A 17,781-nucleotide genomic window follows, 5' to 3' on the forward strand; every position below is an offset into this window, starting at 1 on the left:
GAATATAATAGTAAGTTGAAGCCTTGACCACCTAATAAATATTATAAAGATAAAAATATATTTAAGTTAATTTTATGAAAAACTAGATTAATGGTTAAGCAGGTTCCTATTGAATTAATGATTTCTTTGTAATAGACATAGAATAAGCATATTTAATATAACATATTCTTATTAAATAGTTGCATAAATATTTGTTTTGCCTATCTATTAATTTTAAAACCTATAGATTTTCATATGAGCCATACAAGTTTTTGGACATAATAACTATTCAATTAATGTTTGGGAAATCAAAAACATTGAAATGTAAGCTTTCATGAGTCTGTATTATATTTACCTACAACTTCACCATCTGCACACATAAATCTTAAATTACTTGATTTTAAGGTGGTGTGGTTCAATTTTGGAATTAGAACTACATGTGCATGTGGGTGGGGAACTGTTGGATGCAGATATATCAGCAGCCGCAATGGATTACAGTTAACATCTTGTTTATAAGGAACAGCAGAAAAAATATAAACTGCAGAAGTAGAATCCAAGATTTAGTGTTCTGGGGCCATTTAGTATGAGAACAATAGTCCCTAAGGGCATCACTGCAGAAACAGTGCTATGAAATAAATGATAGTTTTAATGATGACCATGAATCATCAATAAAAATGTGAATGGTCTATGTTATTCCCCATTTGATAAGGCTGGATAATGGTTTTTCTTTTTTTTTAAGTTTAAGAGATGAAAGCTTTTAAAAACTGTAGTGATAAAAGGAATAATTTTTAATTAAATGGAAAGTTTGCTTATGCAGAGCATCTCATTTTCCCACAAAGCCACAAATATGAGATACCATTATGACAATTTTGCCATCCACCTAACTCAACAAAATAATGAATTTGTCTTATAGCGAAAAGAAGAAATGGTGCAGAAACATTCTTTAACGGCAAAGCTATGGTTTTGCCATGAGGAGGAAAGAGACAAGCGGGCAGTATAGGAATCTCTTTCAGGATGAACATCCTGCCAGTCTTGGGAAGACCATCCCCCCATGTTGACAGAAAGATTCTGTCCTCGATACTCCAAACAGCCATTTCCTAGAAAGCAGCTGCCCAGGGGGCATGGAGAGGCTGCACAAAAGAAGATTCTAAATGAGACTGAGTGCCAATAGACTTGTCTCACCAATTGTCTTTCCTAGTTTTCTTCTCTATTCCAAGTTAGGGTGCTCCTTACACAGAGCAAGGGAACTTAAAAAGCTACTAATATAATGGATACGCACACAGAGGTATGCACCCCCACGGCGTCATGCTCACTCTCACTATAACCGTTTTCAAGGCCCAAGGTCCATGGCAATGTCAAAAACAAAGACCTTTCTGTGAGAGAGCATATTAGTTTTCTGTTGCTGCATAACAAATTACCACACACTTAGTGGCTTAAAATAATGCGAATTTATTATCTCTAGGTTGTAGATGAAGAATCCAGAGAGGCTGGGCTGGGTTCACTGCTTATATGAAGGCTCTCAGGAGGAATCCACTTCCAAACTCATTCCGATTGTTGTAGAATTCACGTCCTTGTGGCTATAGAATTGAGGTCCCTGTTTCCTTGCTGGCTGCCAGCCAAGGTCCACTCTTTACTCAGAGTCAACCCATTTTTTTTCTCATGCAGCCCCTTCTGTCTTAAAAGCAGTGACACTTCAAGTCCTTCTCACACTTTGAATCTCTCTGCCTTCCTCTTCTGCCTTCTTTTGCCACAGCAGTAGAAAGCTCTCCTCTTTTAAGGGCTCATATGTTTGATGGGGCCCATCTAGATAATCCTGGATATTTTCTCTAGCTTAAGGTCAACTATGCCACATTAACATAGTATATTCATGAAGTGCTATATGATCATATTCATAGGTTCCCAGGATTAGGGTAGCACATCTTTGGGAGGCCATTTTAGAAATTCTGCCAACCACAAATAACTTTGGCATTTCAATAGCTAAACTTCCATAAAAGATACAGATATATTTAATTTTACAATATGACAAAAAATATTGTTTGGAGTTAGGGTTTTTTTTGTTTCGTTTTGTTTTGTTTTAATGAAGCAGGAGAAAGGGAGGAGGAAGAAGAGAAAGGAGAGAAAGAAATTCAAGAGAGCAAAAATTAAGTGTGTACTGAAAGGAAGGGAAGTAACATAAAATGTGTCTTGCTAGGATTCCAGATAAAAGACAGAATACAGAAATAAGACCCCCGTGGGAAACCCCCAGTTTAAAAAGGGCAAATTGAACAAATGTATATCTCTGTTCCCTCTACTCCACTGAAATTACTTAAAAGAATAAAAATGGTGTCAATCGACAAGGATAAAGAAGGCAGGAGAGGAGAGGACAACTGACACCAGAGCTCAATGAAGCTTTGGAAGATGGAAAACAGGTTCATAGAACTGACTTAGCCAAGCAGAGGAACCTTAAATCCAGAGGCCTCTAGAGGAGGATAAAGACTCGGGTGAGGCCAATTGACTGTGCATTATTTAATTAAAAATTAGACAGCACTCCATTTCAAAGCAGAATTTGGTAGCTTTTTGAAAGCAGGTGAAAAATAAATTGTCCAATATGGCCTCAATTTATTGAAATGCACGCAATCCCATTAAATTCACAAGGGTGAACTTCTCAGGAACATCCTTGATACTTTTCATGGAAAGGCCTGCGTCTCTAGACTAATTTCTACTTTCTCAAGGTCAATTCATTAGCTTGTCAATGGCTCTCCAGTGAGTTCAATGGAAGTCCCAACTGACACTGATCAAAGCTGAAGGAAACAAGGCTGGCCTTGGGGCCTGCGCAGGGCTTCAGGGTTGTTTACCCTACTGAGTAATTCTTAGGACCATGGGAAACATTGCTAACTCTCGTTCAATCCCTTAGGACGTGGCATTTCTCCTTCTGCAGAGATTTATTCAGATATATTTAACAATCAGCCTTTCCTTATCTTCAGAAGATTTGCTTTTTGCCTTTTGTCTAGAAAAATCTCTCTTAAAATATTAGAGAAACAGAGAGAGATGGGGGACTATAACACACCCCAACAGAAAATTGACGGTATAATATACATGCTCAGCAGTTTCTCATTAAATCAGAAATATCTGAGTAAAAAGTGAAAATATGATGGCTATAATGGATGGTGGACAATAAAGGTGATCTTTTCTCTGAAGCTGTCTCACTTCCTCACGATAGAATGACATCTCACACATATGTCTGTGTACATAAAGTTGTGCTGGGTCCACTCTCTTTGCTGGATTTCCTCTGCTGCACCTCCATTGCTTCTACTCTTTGACTTTTCTCTCCTTCTAGTTAGAGGCTAAATATTCACTGAGTCTTTTTTATATATAATATCAAAATCAGTCATTTTGGAATGATGACCTACTAGGAAAGCTCAGTACTTTAAAACCTAAATGAAATTTATCAGTGGACTGGCCCTTTTTCTCCCTAGTCACCAGGACATAGAATATACTTATAAGAACCCAATGGGATCTAAATAAAATTGGAATGAAGGAAAGAAAATACACTTACACATAAGCTAAGATACATTAGTATAATTTTCTTCAGATTTCTGATTCTTGTATTCTCATGCATAATATCATAATGATACTGGCTCAAGACAAGGTTGACATAAGGGAAGCCATATTGTAGAAAAGAAACCCTGTTGTAACCTTGAATGACCTCTGACTAACTAGCTCAGCTGGATCTGCATCCTCCAGGAGACCTAACTGCTCTGTAGATTTTACAACCCCTGCTTTTGCGTGTACCTCCCAGCTGCAATAAGATGATAACTTTGTTCTTTTGAGGAATGTGATGACCCCCAAACAAAAAGTCTATGCTGATAGCCATCACCAATGCAAACCAAAAGAGCTAGTGTGGCACTCCCAGTCTGTAACACCAGAGGGTCAACATTCTTAACCCCTCCCCTGTAACCCACCAGCCTATATAACTGCTGTAAGATTTTGTGCCCCCTTAAGATGGTTCTTTTGGACATTAGTCGGCCATCCTCTCTCTTGCTAGCAAGCTGTAATAAAATGCCCTTTCTCTGCTACTATCTTGCCTCTTGAGGATTGGCTTTTGTCTCATGGCGAGCAGATCGTGCCCTTTGTGTGGTAACAATAATAACGTCAATAAGAGGGCCGGCCCCCTGGCTTAGTGGTTAAGTGCACACACTCTGCTACTGGCAGCCTGGGTTCGGATCCCGGGCGCGCACTGACGCACCACTTCTCCGGCCATGTCGAGGCCGCGTCCCACATACAGCAACTAGAAGGATGTGCAACTATGATGTACAACTATCTACTGGGGCTTTGCAGAAAAAAAAAGGAGGAGGATTGGCAATAGATGTTAGCTCAGGGCTGATCTTCCTCACCAAAAAATGAAAAAAAAAATAACATCCATAACATGGTGAACTTTTGGTGGTTGGTAAAAATATTCAAGATTTAATAGATTGGGAGAAATCATGCAACTAAGGGTACTTGTTAATTCTAAGCAAACAATTCCCAAAGCCCTTCAAATCAACCAGAAAACCCCCAAAAAAACTTCTTGAGCTTTCTTTTTATATCCTCCATAGGTATTAATGTACTGTAGGGAAGAGAAACACCTATCTTCATCGTAAAGACAGGTAAAACATGATACAAAAACAGTAGCTAAGTTTTCATTTGGATACATTTCTCTATGTATAAAAAGGCAATCAATGTATTAGTTGAATATATGCCTCAAGATGTAAATGTATCTCTCTTTGGTTTTGCTTTTCATTTTATAGTGAATCCCACATCAACTGGATATGGTTGTACACAAGTAACTAATACTCATTAAATATTAATTTGCTTATTTATTAGCACTACCATAAATAAGATGGAAAAGCAGTAATAGAATAATCTAAAGGAATATCAATGCTTTAAAATTTTAGCTGGCTATATAGCTCAGAATTTAAATAATTTTGCCAATTCCAGAGACCCAATATCAACTCCAAATGTGCATGGATTTGAGCTTATTTTTCCAGTGGTGGTGACAAATTTACAGGTAATATCCGTGTTTGCACATCTTGAGCCCTCTATAACCAAACAGCATGCATTTGTGACATGATTAGTTTTATATATGTTTGCTAAGCATTATGACAAGATCAAATTGTCTCTCAGTCTGGGGTATTTGGGTTTTTTGATTCCTTTGCATCTGTTAAAAAGTGGAGCCTGGGACTCGAGCAGTCTTGACCTCGTGACAGATGTCTTAGATGAACTTGGGCTGGTCAACTCATATCTTGGCTAACACAATCTATAAAATTGAGAGTAATTTAAACTTGTCTTTCCTTCTTGTGTACTTCACATACTTCTTCATTTACTAAGCACAGGGAAATATTCAGGTAAATTTACCTCTGAATTGTGTATTGAATAGAAACCTGGTGGAGGACTTCAAAATGCCAGCTTGTAGAGTCAGAATAACATAGCCCAAAGGATATCACAAATCACACACAGGTCTGTGCCATAAACAGAGCTGGCAGCAGTGATGCTCCTGCCTCACACAATTTGACAAAGGTATCCTTTCAGGGTTTTATAATCCTAGGTTAAATAAAACCCAATCAGGGTCACTGCTTTAGCCTAGTAAACTCTTGGTCATCCTTCCAAAATTTTCGTAAATGTAAGTCCCTTCCCCACTCCCTACAGGCAGGATTATTATCATCCCCCTCAGTACTCAACTTTTAGCTCATAGCTCTATGTAATTGTGATAGGTAGTGTTTTTGTCCCTCAAGGCAAAGATCATATCTCTTTCACCTTACAAACCCAGAATTTAGCCCACTGCTTAAATTCATTTCTTAAAGAAATGAATGAACAAATGAATTGAAAACAAGCTGCTTTAGAAAAATCTCTTCCTACCTGCTTTTCACCTTAAGGTACCAAAATATAACGTCCTTAACCACCCAGGAAATAGAATAATTATGAAGAATATAGATTTAATAAAGAATTTTAAAATTGAGAATTTGTCTATAAATGGCTTTTTAAGTTTTTTCTTATCTTAAGAAGCAGACAGGTCATGTGATTCAGTGTAAGTAGATTGACATTTGCAATATGCACCCAAGAAATCAGCCCTCATTTGGATATTATTATAATTAGTACTTACCCATAGCCAACGAGTCCCTTTAATTGAGTCACCAACAACCCCCCAATAGTTATATTCAGAACATTCTCTAGTACTCCAGTCTGTTGAGCAATGATAACCTGGTGAGCCAAATTCTGTAATTTGTTACTTGATAAGGATGGAATCAGTCCAGTGCTCCTTACTGATGGCAGATCCCCAATTTCAATGACCATCACTTTTGGGATAGGTTCCATAGTGGTTGGCGGTGGGACCCTATAAGAGCTTGTTTCCATCATGAGAGGTCTACGTTGACCAACTCTATACTGACTGGCACAAGTCACCGTTGGGCAATTGCGCTTTCTCTTTGCTCTACTGTCAGCAATGGCCTTTAAGGTTGCTTCATTGCCAGGCATCTCATGAATAAGTCTGATTTGGTTTTGGTCAACCTGTAAGAAGTCAATTAGTTTTTCAAGGATCATGATTTCCCAGCCTTCTTCTAGGATTGAAAACATCACAGTGAGGGCCAAATGAATGGAAACACCTGAGCGTATTTCAATGGGCTCCTGTCCTTGGAGGACAACATACAAGAGGTTATCCATGATGCTGAAATAGTTGGAACCAATAGCCTCATCCAGCAATGAGGAAGTTGATTGAACCAGAGTGGGAGGAATGAAACTTTCTCCTACGAAAACATGGGGGCTCTGGAGTTCATGGTAGAATACACCTAAGAGAAGCTTGGAGGTACTTTTGTTTCCCAATAGAAAAAAACGCAAAACTTGAGGAGTCTGATCCACAAAGCAGACCTTGGTGATTTCCCTGGTGGGTACAATGGAATAGAAAGTAGATACAGCCCCGGAAGTAGAGCAAGGAGTGTTGGCATTTATACCGCTAAAGGTGTCAACAAAACCACTAGTCACAGATACAACTGGATATAACTTCCTCATTGCCCAAGTGGCATCAACGGTGTCAAGAATTAAGATCACTTGGTCAGTCTGTTTGCAGATGTAGCCTTGTATCAGGGATCGGTACTTGCATTTCTGTTCTTCTCTAAATGTGCCTACAAAATAAAGGAAAATAAACAAGTGACATATGAACCACAACTTTTCAAAGATGATTTGCAACCCATCGCTCTCATCACATTTATAACTTCCTGAAACATTTATCAACATTTAAGTGTGCTAGACACTGAGAATGCAAGAAGTCTTGGGCAAAATATGGAAAGATACATTAAATAATAGCCATTTAATATAATTTAAATGTATATGTTACATGATATATGCTATTTAAAGTTAATGGATGTAATAGCTAAGTGTAAAAAGTATTGAATGAGTAAAATAATTAGGAAAAAAGAATAATCACTAAGGCCTCCATAATGGAAAAAGGATAGGAGAGAAGGCAGTAATAATATTTGAGTTAATGGAAAAGGAGGTAGATTGAGAGGCTGGAACAGAGAATTTATGGAGGTATATTAAAATTGAAGAGGTATATTGTGACTAGATTATGAAAGAAATGTCAGACTATATAATTGTCTCACACTTTCCTTTTCTCTAAACATGAAGAGGAAAGAACTACAAGAAGAGGAAAATAAGAAAGTAACAACTTGAGGAGTGTTGACTTTAAATAGAGCCCAAGCTGAGGATGATTGGAGCTGACAAAAACACTTAAAGAAACAGCATTATCCATTATTTCCACCGTTCCTAATCCTCCAGTCTATGAACCTAGAGTAACACTTGTTCTGAATCCACAGGTATAGTTTATCTCCCAACAAATAAAGAATTCTGTTGATTTAAAATTGATATTCACAGAGCCAGCCCTGACGGCCTAGTGGCTAAAGTTCAGCACACTCTACTTCAGTGGCCAGGGTTCGGTTCCTGGGCACGGAATCACACCACTCATCTGTCAGTAGCCATGCTGTGGCAGCAGCTCACATAGAAGAACCAGAAGAACTTACAACTATACACAACTATGTACTGGGGCTTTGAGGGGGAAAATGAAGAAAAAAAAAAGGAGGAAGATTGGCAACACATCTCAGCTTAGGGTGAATCTTCTCCTGCAAAAACAAACAAAAAGTTTAAAAAAATAATAAAAAAAATAAAATTGATAGTCACAAAATTGGATTGTTTTCTAGATACTTTAATTTGCCTTAGTACAAGTTCATTAAAGTAGCCTAAGGATTGGAAAAAAAATCAAACTATTACGAATGTAGGACGTACTACATTTGAGCACGATCTAGCCTCCTCCTTCATCCGCCTTTCCATATGATATGATTAGAAAACGTGTGCCAAAGTTGCCTATGATATCAATAAATTTCATTACCAAAATGTTGCTTCAGGAGAAGGGCACATGTTTTACTTGTGGCTCAACAATAATAGTGAGAACAACTATGGCAAAATTACAAGGGAAATTGTGAAATGTTTCAAACTGAATGATAATGAAATTTTAGCATTATCAAAATTTGTGGGATTCAGTGAAAACAGTGCTTTGAAGAAAATGTACAATGTTAAATGCTTATATTACAAAAGAAGAATTATCTAAAAGCAATGCCTTCTGGTACTATCTTACAATTTAGAAAAAGAGCAAAGCAAATCTAAAGTAAGTAGAAGAAAGGGAATACTAAATATAACAGCAGAAATCAATAAACTATAAAACAAACAAAAAACCAGAGAAAGTGAACAAAGCTAAAATTTGAGTCTTGTAAAATATCAACAAATTGATTAACCCTTCACTAGTCTGATCAAGATAAAAAGATGGAAAGCACAAATCACCAATTTCAGGAATGAAAGAAGGATTATTACTACAGATTCTACAGACAAAGGTTAAGAGACAACTACAAACTTTATGCCCACAAATTCAGCAACTTAGATGAAATAGACAAATTCCTTGAAAACCAGCACAAGATAAAAACAGAAAATTTGAATTATTTTATGTCTCTTAAAGAAATTGAATTCACTAAATTGAATACTAAATTATTAATTTAAATAGAGATTTAATTATCTAATATAAAAGAATGGCCACTTTTACATAGTGCTCTTTCTCCCTATGGTCATATAATACAGAAATGCTATTGTTAAATCAAGAATTGTCTTCGAAAGCATGGAAGCAGTGTGAAGGGAATTAATTGCATGATCTTAATAGCCATGGAAATTGTGCTTTGAGACCCTGATGCACCAGCTTCGACTACAGGTATACCCTTTTCAAATGAGATAGTGAGGTGGCCTTCCCTCACGGAAAACCCTTGAATCACACTGGTTCCCCTTTTCTAGACTCTACAGCTCACTCTCCTTCTTTTCACACATGTTTTTTCAGTCATGTTGATGCCATTGATTAATCATTCACATTCCATCCAGTTTTATAATCTCTGACTTTGTTCTTCCTTCTTCTCATCTAGGAGACATGACGTCTTTTAGAGTCGCCTCTATGTATTGCTAAATTCTTGGAACTGTCCCTAAATTAAATAATCATTCTCTTAGTTGATATGATTCTCAATCATTCTCCGCTATTAACTAACTATGTGTACTTTGATAAATTACATAAACTTAGTAGGCTGTCCTGAAGCAGTTATTTCTCAAGACAGGGACTATATCTCATATTTAAATTACCACAGAGTTACCTATCTCAAACACAGTAGATGCTCCTTACTGTCTATTAGTTGATTAACATGTAATGTCCTTTTCAAAACTCCTATTCATCAAATACTTTTTATCTATTCTTCCCAAGTGTCTAGTTATAAGATTATTATTCTATAGCTTGAATACATTTTAAACCAACTCATTACAACAATAATAACAGAATATACTACAAAAATTTATTGTGAGAATTTCCTCCTGAATTGATGCTAATAAATGATAACTCAATACTATTTGAGTGAAACCATAAGACTGAAATTATGGCTAATTATATTTATATGAATTTTCTTCTGTTCTTGGATCACAATAATTGATTTGTCCACAAAAAGATTCTGTTGTGAAAAGCATTTTTGTCTTGACTAATTCAATTCACTAAATAAACACACATGTAGGAATGTGAGTTTTTCTTTCTTTACTTCTATTCCTGATGGCAGGTGCCTTCCAAGGCTAAAAATGACAAAAATGGACCATTTATAATGTGATTCAAATACTCTTTTGGAGTAATAAGGAATAGGAGCTATACTAGTAGAACGCATACCTTCAAAGTGGTCCAGTGATAGAGTTCTTTTCATTTATTTATTTATTTTCATACATTCCTCCCAGAAGCTAGTCTACCAAGAAGGCTGGACCCCCAAACCATCTTTGCCCTCAGGACTCTATTCCCTTATTCAGCAGTGAGATTGGACGGAGCAGAGTATGACTGACTACGCGTCTTGGAGGCAGGATCTTGAGAGGGAGAATAGAAAAAGGGAGGAGAGAAGGCTTTCAATCAGGAAGACAGAGAGAAGATTTGAATGTGAGAGTTTGCGAGGGCACAATCTACTAAATATACGTGTTGCAGAGCATAGGTACACCCTGAAGAGTCTAGGACTCAGGCCCAGGGCCCCTGAGCAAACTCAGGAATAAAGGGATAGAGTATGAAGAGTCACTGTCAAATCTTCATAACCTGTTGGAATTCTGTATGAGTTGACTATAAACCCTAGAAACTGAGGCTAGGAATTCAATAAACATTTATTGGAATTCCTTGTGTGACTAACCTGCTAACAGTAAGAAGATTTGGTTACTAACTATATCACCTCTCTCTTCAGTGATAAGGAGTTAGTTGTCTTTTTATTATTATTAAGTACTGTGATATGATTAGGGATTCAACGCCAGGCACATACGGCTACTCAAATATATGTCAATTATTTGTTTGTATAAACTTAGACAGTTATCTTCCTGATTTCAGAGCAACTAGTGCAATGCCAATTACCTACATTGTTTCTATTCCTCATTTATTCCTTTTTTATGTTTTGAAGCTCTGTGTATGAATATCCTACCATGAAAAGGACACATGCTTCTGATATCTGAGACATTTGGTTGGTGACCTACCACTATGACCTTCATGAAGTCAATAATTAGTGTCTTCTAATTTTTTGTGTGTGTGTGTGAGGAAGACCAGCCCTGAGCTAACATCCGATGCCAATACTCCTCTTTTTTTTTTTTTACTGAGGAAGACTGGCCCTGGGCTAACATTCGTGTCCATCTTCCTCTACTTTATATGGGACGCCGCCACAGCATGGCTTAACAAGCGGTGCATTGGTGTGCACCCAGGATCCGAACCAGCAAACCCCGGGCCGCCACAGCAGAGCACGCGCACTTAACCGCTTGCGCCACTGGGCCGGCCCCAGTATCTTCTAATTTAAGCAAAAAGAGTTTCATGAAACATTGGTTATTATAAAATATTCTCCCCATGGCTTCCTTCCCATACTCCCATAAAATGAAGGACACGCCCATCTGATCCAATATAAGTATAAAGAATATTTAAATTACTTCTTTGGTTCAGCTCTTCTTGACAAAATATAAAACAAACAGGACACTTTCTCTCTAAAACCATATACTCTTTACAATTTTTGCTATCCTAGGAATAACACTGTGAAAAAACATCTGTAATAAATAATATATTAATTATATTTTAATGCTATCCAGACTTATGAAAGATACAGTGTTTCTCTAGTGCCTTGTGTCTCAGAAGTCAGAGCTGAAGTTTCTTTGACAATAGTTTGAGGGTGATGACTGGGATGTGACTGTCTCAACCTCCTTGTAAAGGAGATAAATCTGCATACAAGTAGCATTTGCCTACTAGGAAAAAGATGATTTACATAGTAGATACATTGTTATAGTTAACTAGAAAATTCTTCTTTTATAGAGGAAGACAAAAACCAAAAACAAAATAATTCTACTCAACAATTATATAGTCATCTCTGGTAGAACAAGCTTACTTCTAGCAGGAATTTCTACCTTAGAGTTTTAACAATGAGGATTCTATACAAAGGAAATGCCCTATGTGAGCTGAAAAGTAGGTTCTTTTAAAATAATTAATACTTAATTTTATTGAAGTAAATCAGTCTGGCATTCAAGACGAGATTGTGAAAAGCAGCTAATGCGTAACTATGATAATTCAGAGCTTCATAAAATGCACTAGATAAAAAAGTCACGTTGTATTTAGACACAAGCTGAAATTCTGCAGATAAGATGGAACCTATAAAAAGGGAGAGATTAATTAATTAATTAGAGGAAGTGGATGATGACAGAGTAAACTCCTTGCGGGGCTAAGGGAGAATAGAGTCCAGGGCCCTTTGAAAGTGGGTGGGATTTGATAAGTCGAAAGACCCCATCTCTCATGGAGTAGGAAGGAGGACAGAATGTTTATGCAGGTAGAGGTGGGTGGAAGATTGAAGGCAGTCTTATCTGCTGGGATATGTGAGGCAAAACAAGGTCATCAACTGAAAGGTAAGAGTGAGGGTGTGTGTTGGAGGCTAGGATGAAGGGAGAGATGGATGGAATGGTCGTAGACTGAGAAAATGGTGTGAAGCCATTTTGTGCAAAAGGGGTGAACCCAGTCTTTCTGAATTTTAGTGCTTATACAATATTGGGGAACCATTCTATAAAAGTAGATACAAAATTATGAATTCAAAATTAGGAATAAGAGTGAGTGAATATTAGATAAAAATGAAAAAAATCACAACACAATTATAAACACAATTACAAACCTCATAAATACCATAAACATGATAAAATCTAGGGAAAAGTCACCTTATTAATTAATTACCCAACACACTTCTGTATTACTTTTTTATATTTTTTTGTTGCACACTTTTGTGTTGCTTCTTTAGATGACAACAATGTTGTAATATTTTCTATAGAGGGGACAGAAAGATAACTCATCTTTCCTTTAGCCTGGATGATTGACATTTGTTTTCTATCCTGGGAGTTTAGAAGAGTTGCTTTCAGCTTCACAGCTCATGATTAGTAATGTATAAATACTTAGAATTGTCAAACATGGGAAATTTCCTAGAAAGTTTTTCTCAGGTATGAGCTGCAATATTTGAATAAATTTCCACAGAGTAACTTTTATGGCACTGTCACTTGAAACCTTACTTCTCCAACTTTCGCTCTCTTCTCATGCCTTAAGATATAGTCATATCACAGTGTGACCTACAGTCTGGCTCCTGTGTGTCACAGCATGAGCAAGTTGACATAGATGGCTAGCAAGAACTTTACAAAGAAGTGATTGTGAGCCACAAAAACCACACCCTCTTAAACCCACATCAAATGTACATCCAACTCAACTTCCCCTTAGCTAGATCCTAAACGTGTGTGGCTACTCCATTGTCGCCCAACCCCACAGTACTTATGACGAAGAAGAATATAGAGTGGAAAGAGAGTGTTATCTTACCTTTTAGTAAAAATATCTCAATTTTGCAAATTTTACAAAAACATAGGGCTATGAAAACATATTGCTAGGATTCCTTTCAGAGTCTTGCAAGTGGCCCATGTAAGCGAAGACCCTGAAATCTAAACCTCATCACCTTCACAGTAAATCAGCTTGTGTTGTGAAGAGTAGATGAACAAATGCCTTGGATATACCTAGTAAGATGGCATGGACAAATAGGATGCCTGTGTTCATTGAAGGTTGGATATCTTTCTGTGATTGAGAAGAAGAGACAGAGGGTCACAGGTATTAAAGATATTTGCAAAGAACTAATTATAACGAAGCATAGCACAGCTCAGCTGCATAAGGAGGGAAACAAAGTGGGGGTGTACTTATGTAGTCAAAAAATGGCATGTGGCAATGGATTTAATTAATGTGACAAGGAAAGGGTTCTTGAACAAGTGAGCTGCAAAGACATGAGCCATGATTTTAGAGTAGGATGCTTGAGTTCATGATTTTGAAAGTTGCTGGTGGTGACAATTTCAACGCTATGACTATGTCAATAAGTGGTAAAGTAGAAGGTGAAAAAAGCATACTTGAAAAAAAAATAACAACAGCTACAACTAACATTTATTGAGGACTTTCTCTGTGCCAGATATTCTCCTAGAGAAGCCTTGAAGATGAGTTGCGCAGTAACAGTAACTCTGACCCATAATCCGCAGTTACCAGGCCAAGAAGCCAGCCTATTATCTGCAGCAACCAGTCTAGGAAGTCAAATTTCTATCTGTAGCAACCGGTCCAGGATGATCAAACAATAAGCCCTGAAATAATCAGCCCCAAACAGCCAGTACTTGATTGATAACTGCCAGCCTCCCTAGTTTCCTTCCCCATTCCAAGTTAGGACCAACCAGAGAGAGCCAAATATATGCCTCTAACCAATCACATAGGATGCCCCATTTCTAGTTAGCCTGCCTCCTGCTTCCCTGTGCCAACAGCCTCCAACTAGGATACCCTGAAGTCTTCCCTTTGTTCCACCTTAAAGCTTTCCCACTCTCTGTGGGCCTTTGAGTGTCTGCCAAACACAAGTGATGGTGGCTAAATCCCTTGATATAACAAGTTCAGAATAAACAACGTTTGCTTGTTCTCATTTGGGTGGTCTTTGTTTATTTCCACATCAGTTAAGTTTTCAGATGAGTTATTCACCTGGATAAGAGTCATGGTAGAGTGACAGCTTTAGAAGACAGCTAGGTTCCAGTTGAGGTAAAAGGGTTAAAGAATGCTCTATGAACATAGAGAGGAGTTTGCTGAGTCCAACTTCAGAGTTCCACACAGCACCAGGAGCGAGATTTGGAGGAAGGCAGTAAGAGGTTGGATGATCCCATGAATAAATCAGGAAAGAGATGTATATTCTGGAGATAGTAGATAGTGTGTGGTGGACTTGTAGTAGTGACTGAGGCAAGCAGGGATGTTATGCAAAACACCACTGTAACAGTGTGTGGAAATAAGAGACTATCAGAGGGGTCCTGAGGGTTTCACAGTTTTCGTCAATGTGGGACTCTGGGTTACTGCTTAAACAGGTCTTGGGTGGCCAGATGGTGGTCATCCCATGGTTATTTCAACTAATACATAATGGTTGCTTAGGAGAGCTTCAGGTACAGAAATATTTGACAGGAAGTCCATATGCTAAAGGGATTGGTGCCTGGAAGGGGGACAGAATGGGATAAGGGTTAGAACGGCAAAGAGGAAGACTTGATCTCACTACAAAGATGTTTTCAAGCCATAAGGTTGGTGGTCCTTCCTGCCTCTCTTCCTCTCTCCCTCCCTTCCTTCCTTCCTTTCCTTCTTCCTTCCCTAATCTCCTGCACCTAAAACTTCCTAACGGCAAGTTAATTATGGCAAGTTTAATTATCTTTAGTTCATAGATAGAAAAATTGACTCACAGCATTTTTGACTCACATAATCACTTATTAATGAGGAAAAGGAGGAAGAGAAAAGTGTACTTCTAAATGTCCACCTATGCCTCTGGCAAAATGGAATGTAATCAAATAGCTTCATTTTAGGATTGTATTTAGATGTAGGGTCAGCTGTGATGATGAACACCTGTGAGAGAGGTGCTGCAATAATCAGGAGTTCTCCCTACACAATCTATTGATGGGAACTCATGGAAAGCTTTTTGGTTATTTGTCAAATCACATATTTGATGAGAAACCCCTTGCTTTTTATTTTTTATTTATTTTTTTGGTGAGGAAGATTGGCCCTGAGCTAACATCTGCTGCTAATCTTTCTCTTTTTGCTTGAGGAATATTGTCCCTGAGCTAACATCTGTGCCAAGCTTCCTCTAGTTTGTATATGGGATGCCACCACAGAGTGGCTTGATGAGTGGTGCATAGGTCTGTGCCTGGGATCCGAACCAGTAAACACCAGACTGCTGATGTGGAATGTAAACTTACCACTACACCACCGGGCCAGCCCCCATTTGCTTTTTTCTATTACCATTTGGCCTTTTTAATATTTTAGCATACAATCCCAGAAGTACATACAGATAGCCACAAATTTAACGAAGGCAATAGCCTAAAGATTATCAGCAAGCAACATTAACTATTCAGTTTTATAGCCAAACTTGCAATCCTAGTGTTCATAAATAAGAAATTTTATTTTCTTTCTCTAGAACTTACCAATGACTAAGAGACAGGGTGGTTTATCAGTACCTTACCATCTATTTTCCTATTTCATCTTCAGAGTTAATCAATTCTAGTATTTTAATTTTGATGTGAGGCAAAAATAAAGCACATGTAAGCAATGCATTGGGGTTCCAGAGCTTCTAAATGGATGTAGTTCTTAATTGTGGGAGCAAATACACATTAACTACTTAAGACAGAGCTGTGCACACAGCCAGACAGATGTCATTGTCACTCTCCTGGCCGCAGCTGGCAGAAGCCACAGTGACGGTCTGGCTTCCCTTCTAAACAGCGCTCAATCTTTTCTTCCTCTGAATTCCTTTCCCTCCTGCTTCTCTCAGTTGGAGAAGGTTTTGTTTTGAGTAATGATTATCTTTCTCACTTGTTTTTGACTTTTCTTTTCCCACTTCTCCAAATGGCCTTATCTGCCAGTCACAATTTTTGTGGTCTGCAATTCTGATCACTTTTAAATGAAACCCATGCTGGCTTTGGTAATCATAATGTCATTTACAATTTACCACTAAACACGTTTATTCAGTTAGTAGCCCAGTGGAGAAAGAGAACTCCATGTGAACTCACCGTGAAAGGGCTAATCTGATTATTTCCTCATGAATATCCAGGCAGGGGTGCTTGTAAGAGGGGCTGAGAGAAGAGGGAAAAAAAAAAAAAAAAAAAAAACCAGGGTCTGGGCACAGCTGACTTTCATAATAAATGTGAATAGATAAGTGACACAGCCTGTCAGGGGCAGCCGCCCAGTCACCCTAGGGCATTCTTCTCAAAAAGGCAAGAGTGGACAGGACTTAATAAATGCAGAGTGACCAGTGAGTATTGGCTTGGCATCTGCTATTGCATTCAAGATGGAGAAGAGCAGTGATAAAGTCCAGAAGCTCTTCTCTAAGTGGGGAAATTAGATTAAGCAGGTTGTATTTGTGTGTGCACATGAGCACTTGCTCTGTGTATACGTCAACATCCCAAAATACCCTAGACATCCAATGTGCCGTGTCCACGTTTTCCTAGATTGGAAACCAAAGACCTAAAAACCAAGAAAGGAGGCAAGTTAGGTATATCTGGTGGAGGAGGAGAAGGAGGAGAAGGTGTCTGTGTGTGTGTGTGTGTGTGTGTGTGTGTGTGTGTGTACTCAGGTTGCTTCCAGGCTTCTAACAAATATTAACTTTGTGTCAATATTTGTCCTTCCTGTCGTGAAATGAGGATTTTCCACCTCATTTCACGTTTGAAAAAGAAAATATGCCAAAGGGGTCGTCTTTGCTAGGAAAAAAACTAAAAGAAAAGAAAAAAAAAAGAAACAACTCCTATCCTTTATTTAGAAAAATGGATCAGAAGGAAAGAAAAAAAGTATTTTTAAAATAAATGTTTTGACTCAAAGGCACATAGAATCCTTCCATCTTCCCTTTCTCAAGAAAAGAGAAAAATTTATATGTTTAAAATTGAATGAAATACATCAACATTAATGATTTTTTTCCTCGAGGTTAACACCACCATTTCCCTCCATAATTTTTTTAGCCATTTTGTGATAGATTTCACAATTCAAAGTACAGGAGATTTTGAAAAAAACAAAATATATAATCATTCTCTTTTTTTCAAGAAATGAAAAGAAATCATTTACAATTCTTCTCTGTCAAACAAGATTTACACCTTATTATTTCTAATTTAACAAATATAAATGGCCACAGATCAAACAAAGTGAAGACAGCTTGAATTTATCCCCAT

General features: G+C 37.7%; 1 protein-coding gene and 1 long non-coding RNA gene across 3 annotated transcripts in view; one reads left to right on the forward strand and one right to left on the reverse strand.

Annotated features, from left to right (window-relative positions):
- PKHD1 (PKHD1 ciliary IPT domain containing fibrocystin/polyductin) overlaps positions 1-17,781 on the reverse strand; it is a 431,042-nt gene that overhangs the window by 47,277 nt on the left and 365,984 nt on the right. For both annotated transcript variants that reach the window (XM_014782549.2, XM_087438704.1), the window contains one exon: positions 6,098-7,112. In XM_014782549.2, the coding sequence (XP_014638035.2) occupies positions 6,098-7,112 (1,015 nt within the window). The remainder of the gene's footprint in view (positions 1-6,097; positions 7,113-17,781) is intronic.
- Positions 1-17,781, forward strand: part of LOC147915726 (uncharacterized) — a 46,672-nt gene that overhangs the window by 11,245 nt on the left and 17,646 nt on the right. The window lies entirely within an intron of this gene.

The sequence above is a fragment of the Ceratotherium simum genome, chromosome 13, assembly GCF_057802395.1.
Source record: "Ceratotherium simum simum isolate JZ-2026a chromosome 13, ASM5780239v1, whole genome shotgun sequence".
NCBI lineage: Eukaryota > Metazoa > Chordata > Mammalia > Perissodactyla > Rhinocerotidae > Ceratotherium > Ceratotherium simum.